Source organism: Ptychodera flava, chromosome 6, assembly GCF_041260155.1.
Source record: "Ptychodera flava strain L36383 chromosome 6, AS_Pfla_20210202, whole genome shotgun sequence".
NCBI lineage: Eukaryota > Metazoa > Hemichordata > Enteropneusta > Ptychoderidae > Ptychodera > Ptychodera flava.
The window spans coordinates 35,197,418-35,208,371 of NC_091933.1; the positions used below are offsets into that span (position 1 = coordinate 35,197,418).

Genomic DNA, 10,954 nt, shown 5'->3' on the forward strand with positions numbered 1-10,954 from the left:
TGCCTTAAACAAGGGACGTATTATGCAATAATTATCATTGCAATGGTAACCGCACTGCCCACCTTCCACTTGGAAGCTGAAAACTATAGCGTTCCGTCTAAAAACTTGCAATTTTTGAATCTAATTATTGACACAGGGGGCGCGCTTCAATCCCAGCATTCTTTGCGTATGCCCCCGTTCATATGCACGACAGTTTTCTCCGTTTATCTATATCAACGATAATTTGTATCAGCGACAAGGTGTATAATAACATTTACTGGCTAATAAAAGAGGTATATTTTATAAAAGGCACGTTATATCATAGTAATTTGTTTCGTTTTTGTTTATTTACGAGTACTCAAAAAAAAACATGAAAGAAGGGTACACTTCCGGTTACTCGCATAGTATATTATGAATAAGCGCATGCGTAGTCAGTAAGCCGCTGGCGCGACTATTAAACGTCTATAAATGAACAAATATTGTTAGTTTTCTTTTGGAAAAAATGTTCCTAGTTCTTTCATAGACTACCATGTATTGATGAAATCCGAAAGGCTAATTGCGTGACAGACTCCGATGTACAATGATTCGATATTTTTTTTGTGCAGCACTACATCAGCAAAATCGTGCCTTCTTATATTTGCGCAAAATTTGGTAACCCTCATGCAAATGCGTGAAATATCATGACCCTTTAAAAATGATGTCAAGATAAATTGTGACCCTCCCTCCAAATCATACCCCAGCCCTCTCTATGTAATTTCTGTGTCTAACATACATAGCGATTAAACCTATTTCTATGTAAATTACTTGATACTGTATCCGAAATTCCTGGGGAGCATACTGCAGTGGTTTGGGGTAGGGTCAAGTTTTAGAATGTAGGAAAGGAGAAAGGGTCACACTTAAGACACGAATATGGGTTTCATATTTTACAGTACCGGGATGTACTGTATCCCCCCAGTCTCAAGACTACTTAATAATGTTGGTACTGCCGTCAAGGACTCTGTCTCTAATGGCATTTGTTGGGCAAAGGTATGACTTAGTCCTTCAGCAGAGTTGACTGGCTTCGTTGGTGCTTGTGTTGCCATGAGCACGTCTGTCATCATGCTGGCAGTCATGGTCTTGGGTGGTATCTTTCGAGTCAGCGATGCAGTGGCTACTTGAACCTTTGTATCAGTCGCCTTCATAGAGTAGGTCATACTCTTGGTAGGTGCCATTTTGGTTGCGGTCTGGATAGCTTCTGTGACTGCAAGTTTCGTTGGTGCTTGTGTTGGCATTGCCACGTCTACCATCATGCCGGCTGTCATGGTACTTGGTGGCATCTTTCGAGTCAGCGGTGCAGTGGGTATTTGAGTCTTTGTATCAGTCTCCATCACAAAGGTCATACTCTTGGTAGGTGCAATTTTGGTTGCGGTCTGGATAGCTTCTGTGACTGCAAGTTTCGTTGGTGCTTGTGTTGGCATTGGCGCGTCTGTCATCATGCCGGCTGTCATGGTATTTGGTGGCATCTTTCGAGTCAGCAGTGCAGTGGGTATTTGAGTCTTTGTATCAGTCTCCATCACAAAGGTCATACTCTTGGTAGGTGCAATTTTGGTTGCGGTCTGGATAGCTTCTGTGACTGCAAGTTTCGTTGGTGCTTGTGTTGGCATTGGCGCGTCTGTCATCATGCCGGCTGTCATGGTATTTGGTGGCATCTTTCGAGTCAGCGGTGCAGTGGGTATTTGAACCTTTATATCAGTCTCCATCACAAAGGTCATACTCTTGGCAGGTGCAATTTTGGTTGCGGTCTGGATAGCTTCTGTGACTGCAAGTTTCGTTGGTGCTTGTGTTGGCATGGGCACGTCTGTCATCATGCTGGCTGTCATGGTATTTGGTGGCATCTTTCGAGTCAGCGATGCAGTGGGTATTTGATCTTTTGTATCAGTATCCATCACAAAGGTCATACTCTTGGCAGGTGCAATTTTGGTTGCGGTCTTGATAGCTTCTGTGACTGCAAGGTTCGTTGGTGCTTGTGTTGGCACGGGCACGTCTGCCATCATGCTGGCTGTCATGGTATTTGGTGGCATCTTTCGAGTCAGGGGTGCAGTGGGTATTTTAACCCATGTTTCAGTCGCCTTCATAGAGTAGGTCATACTCTTGGTAGGTGCAATTTTGGTTGCGGTCTGGATAGCTTCTGTGACTGCAAGTTTCGTTGGTGCTTGTGTTGGCATTGCCACGTCTGCCATCATGCCGGCTGTCATGGTATTTGGTGGCATCTTTCGAGTCATCGATGCGGTGGGTATTTGATCTTTTGTATCAGTATCCATCATAAAGGTCATACTCTTGGCAGGTGCAATTTTGGTTGCGGTCTGGATAGCTTCTGTGACTGCAAGTTTCGTTGGTGCTTGTGTCGGCATTGGCGCGTCTGTCATCATGCCGGCTGTCATGGTATTTGGTGGCATCTTTCGAGTCAGCGATGCAGTGGGTATTTGATCTTTTGTATCAGTATCCATCACAAAGGTCATACTCTTGGTAGGTGCAATTTTGGTTGCTGTCTGGATAGCTTCTGTGACTGCAAGTTTCGTTGGTGCTTGTGTTGGCATGGGCACGTCTGTCATCATGCTGGCTGTCATGGTATTTGGTGGCATCTTTCGAGTCAGCAGTGCAGTTGGTATTTGATCTTTTGTATCAGTATCCATCACAAAGGTCATACTCTTGGCAGGTGCAATTTTGGTTGCGGTCTGGATAGCTTCTGTGACTGCAAGATTCGTTGGTGCTTGTGTTGGCATTTTGCCACGTCTGCCATCATGCCGGCTGTCATGGTATTTGGTGGCATCTTTCGAGTCAGCGATGCAGTGGGTATTTGATCTTTTGTATCAGTATCCATCATAAAGGTCATACTCTTGGCAGGTGCAATTTTGGTTGCGGTCTGGATAGCTTCTTGACTGCAAGTTTCGTTGGTGCTTGTGTCGGCATTGGCGCGTCTGTCATCATGCCGGCTGTCATGGTATTTGGTTGGCATCTTTCGAGTCAGCGTGCAGTGGGTATTTGATCTTTTGTATCAGTATCCATCACAAAGGTCATACTCTTGGTAGGTGCAATTTTGGTTGCGGTCTGGATAGCTTCTGTGACTGCAAGTTTCGTTGGTGCTTGTGTTGGCATGGGCACGTCTGTCATCATGCTGGCTGTCATGGTATTTGGTGGCATCTTTCGAGTCAGCGATGCAGTTGGTATTTGATCTTTTGTATCAGTAGCCATCACAAAGGTCATACTCATGGCAGGTGCAATTTTGGTTGCGGTCCAAATAGCTTCTGTGACTGCAGGTTCGTTGGTGCTTGTGTTGGCATGGGCACGTCTGCCATCATGCTGGCTGTCATGGTATTTGGTGGCATCTTTCGAGTCAGGGGTGCAGTGGGTATTTTAACCCATGTTTCAGTCGCCTTCATAGAGTAGGTCATACTCTTGGTAGGTGCAATTTTGGTTGCGGTCTGGATAGCTTCTGTGACTGCAAGTTTCGTTGATGCTTGTGTTGGTATTGCCACATCTGCCACCATGCTGGCTGTCATGGTATTTGGTGGCATCTTTCGAGTCAGTGGTGCAGTGGGTATTTGAGCCTTTGTATCAGTCTCCATCACAAAGGTCATACTCTTGGTAGGTGCAATTTTGGTTGCAGTCTGGATAGCTTCTGTGATTGCAAGGTTCGTTGGTGCTTGTGTTGGCATGAACGCGTCTGTCATTATGCTGGCTGTCATGGTGTTTGATGGCATCTTTCGAGTCAGCGGTGCAGTGGGTATTTGAACCTTTGTATCAGTAGCCTTCATAGAGTAGGTCATACTCTTGGTAGGTGCAATTTTGGTTGCGGTCTGGATAGCTTCTGTGACTGCAAGTTTCGTTGGTGCTTGTGTTGGCATTGGCACATCTGTCATCATGCTGGCTGTCATGATCTCTGGTGGCATTCTTCGAGTCAGTGGTGCAGTGGGTATTTGAACCTTTGCATCAGTCATTTTCATAGAGGAGGCCATGCTCTTGGCTGGGGCAATTTTAGTTGCGGTCCAAATAGATTCTGTTTGCACCAGAGGGGCCAGTGCTGCTTGATCTCTCAGTACTGTGTGAAGAAAATACAAAGTATTGTGGCTAATTGCATATTTGATGAACTTTCATAATTAGTGTAATATGTCTTGAAATGCTGCATCAATTTGATGACACATGGTGCAGGTGTTGATCTTGCAGTAGCGCAATGGCGTGCAAAAGATATGTAGCAGTATCATGTCAATTATTTACCAATTATATTTAATAAATTTTAATAAATTTTCGTAATTAGGCTGATATGTCAAGAAATATGTATCAAACTTCATGAAACTTGGTACAGATGTTGAGCTCACATTGCTTTAACAGTGCATACAGACATTATCAGTGTCATGTTAATTGATTTTAAATTTGCCTGTTAAATGAAAAATCGTAATTAGAGTGATAGATCAAGAAATACTGCATCAAATTGGAGTTCATCTCACAGTGCTGTAATACAATTCAATGGCACTCAGTGGTATCGCTTAATTTAATTGCTCATTTGCATACATAAAGGATTTTCGTTTTGAGGGTGAATGTTCCGAAGCACTGCACCAAACTTCATGAAATATGGTTAAGTCAGTGTTATATAAGAGGATGCAAAACTGTTTGGCAACATCTTGTCAATCAATCAATCAATCAATCAATCACAAATTGACTCGTTTAATGACCTTTGTATTTAGAGTGGCAACCAAGATTGATTCTACATTTTCCCCATCATGAAACTCATTGTCGGTCATTAAGCCCTATCTGTATCTCAGTATTTTTAATCACAGACCCAAATAATGAACATACTCTATCCTCTCCGAGGACTCTGTAATCAAAGTACCCCTAAACAAGTGGGGACTGTGTCATCAACGATGACTTGTTTCTATCTACTGTATTTATTTTGTAAACTGCAAGTCTTGTAAGCCCCGAAGAATATTACTCAAAGACCGGTCCATTGGGGTTACACTGTTTTTGACTTTGGTAATGGGGGGGGTGGTCACCATGTTTTTGTAATGCTCAATAGGGGTTAGAGTGTTTGTGAATTAAGATACCGGCTTATTCTTGCATAAAATGCATCGTACAAACCACGAATAGCATCATTTGGTGCGCCCGTAACTTAAATATATCAGAGATGTATACCAGAGCTATCTGAATGTCTGAAAATTGAAAGTGTGTTTTGCAAAGCATCTGACATTCATTCACTTACAAGTTTGGGTAGGCCCTTCTGGCGCATGACTTAAACGTATCACTGATATATATCTGAGATATTTAGATGTTTGCAAATCTAAAGTATGTTTTGAAAAGCCTACTAATCATCATGAAATCTGCAATTCATTTGCGAATCATGACAAAAACCTGACCCTTCACTGTTTTCTCTATGAGAACTCAGTATGAGAAAGCAACATGCACAATTATTTCATGAAACATTGATACTGTGACAATTTTTAGAAAGAGGAAAAGGACACGATATATATTTTTCATTCTCATCGATAAAATTATTTTCCCTCCCGTCAAAGGTTTTCAAATAAAGGGTGTTCTTTCATGAGTAAAATGATAGTTAACAAAATAATAACATCATACCTATCCCTAATCTAAAAAGGCAGTTTTTGTCATTCTTATCTCTGCTTTTATGGTTTCAACGATAAAAGAAAACGTCCTCTCAGACACTGCACAATAGATTTGGCAACAACTTATAAAAATAGCTCTCTAGGGGCTTCTCAGGAAATCTAGTTGGAACCAAGGAAAGAAAGCCCATTGTTTTTATAGGCGTTCATAGTATTGTTAGTTATAATAAAGTTTTGAACTTGTCATTTAAAAGATAACTGGGAAAACTTAAATTTACATTCAATACCTCGGAAGCATGTACAATGACAACTATAAAAGTATGGTTTCACGGAACTGAACTAATGTAAAGTCACGTAAAATAAACTTTTATACCTAAATTATCTTTAAAAAATACAGAGTTAAATTTACCGGTAGTTCTGCTTTGGGGAGATTAGCTATAATTTATGACAATAAAACTTTTTCATTATATTTCGTTCTTTATTATCAACTACAGTAACATGTATTCTTTGAACCTTTTCATTCCCGTTTTTCTCTGTAGAGGTCCGCCATGATGGTGAAAGGTTAAAAAGTACATGGCAATGTCAAGTGTTAAGCTTGTTAAAGCTTGCATATATGTATAGGCAAAAAGGTAATTTTTAGTCTTAACCAATATTCGTGTATTGGCAATTTATCTACCTTGAATGATACTGATTATAGGACCTACATGTATATGTCTATTTTGTACGCATGTATGCTATGTTGAAAAACTAAAGTCTAGACATTTCTATTGTTAATATACACAATAAAGATCATGAAATATTGTCAAAAGATACAGTTGTCCCTTAAATATATTAAGCTTTACCCAAAACTGATACAAGAAACAGACTTTCAGTGTGAGCCAAGCATGGGTTCATAGACGCTTAAGAGGGCGGCTCGCAGCAGTCTAACTACTGAATGGCCTTTTTTATTTTACTGCCGTTTTCTCTTTGATGTCGATGATTGACATCACTTTATAAACAACAGTTCTGGACATCTAGCTATGCATATACAGTGTCAAAATAAATTCACAGCTCCTTCAAATTACCGTATTCTCACTTTAAAATTGAAAATTTTCAATCCCTATACTGAAACTGTTTAATATATATATATATATATATATATATATATATATATATATATATATATATATATATATATATATATATATATATATATATATATATATATATATATTATTCATTTACATTTCATTTGTTGTTTACCTTTTTCTCCCTCTTTTCGAAAGTTGACATAGGGGTCCCCCTCTTTTCGAAAGTTGGAATGGGGGATTCAGCCCTGTTTATGTCCGCAAAATTATCCAGCCAACCCCCATCCCCCAGCCACCCCCCCCCACTGAAGAAGTTGACCAGTCCCTTATTTTAAGTAAATTGGTAGTTCACTATTATTAAAAAAATCGAGTTGTGACCTTTCCCTGTCTAAAACAACTACACTTACCCGACCTAACCAAGTCGTTATGTGCAAACTTGATTGGGACTTAGGAGAGCTTACCATTACTTGGAAAGCAGTAACTGTTGCCCAAGGAGTGATTCCGTTCCAGGCCTGAGGCAGGTGCTGCAACGCTGTGGGTATTCACTACTCCAGTACACAACATGGTTGCAATCGCAGAGTCTACAGCATTTCCACATTGTTGAAGAATTGCCCTGTGATGTACATAAGAACGAGTCCTAAAACTCTTTTAGCGCAACATTTCCAACCCTAGATGAGGATCATCCACCTCTGACAACCAACCCATTTACCGTTTGCAATCATTTTAGGTGTAAATCTCCTCGCCAGATATAGATACTATAGATCACCGAGGAATATCGGGGTTCAAGGAGTAATGAGGCAAACTTTGCCTCTCACCTTCTTCCTTGGTCTATCTAATCTAATGTAATGTTATTATGATCTGGGTCATCTGAAAGCGGAAAACTTATAAAGGGCTCTTTTTTCAACACAGCGAAGAGATATTGTAATTTAACTTAAAATGTCCACTCAGTCAAAACGCCTTGTTTTGGTGTACTAAAATGTAGCTGATAGATTGATTGTTTTTACATATACCAGTATTTGTTATTGCCATAGGGTCCTCAGTCTCCGATGATGATGATGATGATGATGACGATGATGATGATGATGATGATGATGATGATGATGATTACATGTTTAAAAATGAAGTAAAATAAAAATGTATTTGGACTCAGTAAATTTGTTGTTTTGTTGTTGTTGTTTTTGTTATTGTTGTTGTTGTTGTTGTTGATGATAGTATTTGCAGAAAAGAACAAAGTATGCGCTGCAAAATTCAATAAAGCCTAACTTTACCCAAGGGATGTCATTTCATTTTCACACACTTTTTTTCAATCGCCAAAAATGCACCTAGCCAGCATCGAAAACGGTAAAATTTGACGTAGGGTCAAAGCACATTAGTCCTTCTCAATCATACTCAAACATTTTTACCTCTTACCGATGAAAAGTCGACAAATCAGCAGGTTTTGCAGCGCATCTTGTCGTCTCCAGATTCAAAAAACCCCGCGTTAGATTAAGTCATGTGGGCGCATTTCAAATCGAACCAATAGCAGAGCCTGTACTGAACGGATGGGCCAAGCGTGAAAACCCGGAGACTGAGGACCCTATGGTTATTGCCATCGCCCAATCAACTTAACTGAAAATCACACAAAATACAACAAAGGCACCCCAAACTTGCCCTGTCAATATCGAGAACAGAGTTACGAAATTTATCACCTTCACTAATTTTGACATAGCTACAAGAAGAATCTACCGGTCCATTCCTGGCTACAATATTAGAACATTCCCTTAAAAACTACAGGTTTATCAATAACATTACATTTTTACTATAACCAATTTGTGATTTATAATCAAATGGTTTGAACACGGAGGCACTAAAGATTAATTTGACATTTTAACTTACTTTCCTACTTGAGAACAGTTTTTGTTGTCCCCTGCTACAACTGCGTGGGTGACGACCAATCCCTCGGCAGTCAGCAATGGACTGATGCGGGGACTGTGGTGTGAGTCCACGTTTACGAAGTCACGGGCACAGTTAAATGCGGCACACATTGCTGTCATTACGACGAACGTCGCAAAGAGTGTTGAACCCGGAACATAAGACATCGTCTGCGGACATGATTAGATATTTGTAATTAGCAAAACGTCAAATTCAATGCAATTTCCTTTTAAATAGTATTGATGGTTGCAAAATGGATGATACTATTTTATATCTCCCACTGATGTTAAAAATGCTATTAGTAAATTACAATTGGGGAAATCGGCAGGGCCTGAGTTCCTCTCGCCTGAGCATTTTATTTTTGCCAGCAAAAAGTGTATATACTTTTGAGTATGTGTTTTACTGCCGTACTTTTGCATGGTCTGTGTCCTCATAGATTCTCTGCTACTATTTTAGTCCAAATTATTAAAGACATAAATAGTAACATTACTGACAAAACAATTATCGGCCAATTGCATTGTCAACAATTGCTTCGAAAGTCATGGAATTTGATATTTTTTGCAAGATCGATTGCTATCTTGATTCATCACTCTACCAATTTGTCTCTCATTCTACTGACATGTGTGTATTTGTTCTGAAAGAAATCATTAGTTATTATAGGAAACGAGGTAGCAATGTTATTATTACGTTTATGGATGCTTCTAAAACATTCGATCGAGTTAATCACTGATCTCTATAAAAGCTGATCTCTAAAAATGTACCAATTCTTTTCGTAAGGTTTCTCCTTATCTGGTATAGAACTCAGAATATTTTTATTCGTTGGGCAAATTGCCTATCTGACAGTTTTACAATAGTGTTAAGCAGGGCTGAGTTTTATCTCCGAAGCTTTTCGATGTCTATGTTGATCATCTGAGTACAAGACTAGTTAATTCAAATGTGGGATGTAACATAGGTGGTGTTTTCATAAATCACTTAATAGTTGGTTGACATATGTGGCCACTATGGTGACCTGCATGACATTACTTTAAGTACGAAGAAAACACAATGCATGTGTGTCATTTCAAAACGTACTCAGATTGTATACACTCCATCTGTTTATCTTAATCGTATGAAAATTACATTTTTAGCAAAGAAAAAGCATCTTGGGTATTTGTTGACGGATCAGTTTAGTGATAATGAAGATATTGAGCGTCAAAAGAAAGCATTATATGTATCTGCAAATATGCTCTTGAGAAAGTTTTCTTTATGTTCTGTGAATGTAATGTGTAATCTTTTCAAAGCATATTGTTATCAATTATATGGTGGTAATCTGTGGGTTAATTATACTGCTTGTGTCTTGAAAAAAAGTGAAAGTTGGTTACAATAATGCAGCTCGCATTTTTCTGGGCAATGAGAGACGCAGTACTGCAAGCTCTATGTTTGTTTATAATAGGATCGATAGTTTTGATGCTCTTTTACGAAAGCAAATGTATAGTCTGATGAAAAGAATATCTTACAATGAAAATACAATTGTAAGAATGGTTAATGATGTACTGTTTTACAGTTCTGACTTGCGTAACCTGTGGAGAAAGTCGATCTTGCATGGTTAGTGAATGAATTCATATATGGATAGTATATCCAACACCAGTTGTATTTTTGTACCACAGTATCTGTATTTCCTTTGTGTAATTTATATGGACAAATGTAGTCCGAAATAAACAAGTACAATTAAATATAAAGTGACTGTGACAATTACGGGGGTTATGATGGTATTGTCGAACACTGACGTATCAGGCACGGTAAGGTTGGTATTCCAATACTGAAGGAGCCTAAGGAAGACTGGGGCAGCGAGTACGATGAATCCCAGATACTAATAATTGTAATTTTCAAAAAAAGGATATCAGAATTTTTTCTGCATGAAGGGTGTGTAAAACTTCATTTGAAGTGTGAGACAGTTATTAGAACATAAAGTGTCAACTGGTCAATGAAGGTGGATCTAAACATCGGTGTTACAATTTTCTTGTTATGACATCAGTCGAACTTAACTACACGGTGACTTGAGCGAAATCTCAAACATACCAAACCGTTCTGTTACTTACTAGTATACATAGGCGACACTTACGTGGTATGCGCAAGCCTGCAAAGCCGTCAGCAGTGGCCTGTCTGTAAACCTGCTCGTACTGCAATAACTTCAAATTGTTCAAATTGTTCACAAACAGTGCCTTTTGGTAAATACAATACCTATTTTAGCCTATTTATAACATCATACCTATTTTTGTGACAATATATAATTACAATATTATCATTTGACTATCTTTGCCAGCTTTTACGTATGTTGGGGAGCTTTCATAAATTATAAGGAGGCATATGGTCATATTCAGAAAACCTATCCTACGGGATCATATTCTGTAAACCTGTCCTAGGGAG

At 39.2% G+C, this 10,954-nt stretch overlaps 2 protein-coding genes across 2 annotated transcripts; both read right to left on the reverse strand.

The window, feature by feature from the left end:
• Positions 1-902: 902 nt before the first annotated feature.
• LOC139134466 (mucin-2-like) lies at positions 903-2,600 on the reverse strand. Its single transcript, XM_070701325.1, has one exon. It carries the CDS (start codon positions 2,598-2,600, stop codon positions 903-905), a length of 1,698 nt encoding a protein of 565 aa, XP_070557426.1.
• Positions 2,601-2,975: 375 nt separating this feature from the next.
• On the reverse strand, positions 2,976-10,706 carry LOC139135599 (putative uncharacterized protein ENSP00000383309). Its single transcript, XM_070703070.1, has 4 exons — positions 10,627-10,706; positions 8,513-8,718; positions 7,099-7,250; positions 2,976-4,057 (listed from the first exon to the last, which is right to left on the reverse strand). Exons 2-4 carry the CDS (start codon positions 8,713-8,715, stop codon positions 3,225-3,227), a joined length of 1,188 nt encoding a protein of 395 aa, XP_070559171.1. The 5' UTR covers positions 8,716-8,718; positions 10,627-10,706; the 3' UTR covers positions 2,976-3,224.
• Positions 10,707-10,954: the final 248 nt, after the last annotated feature.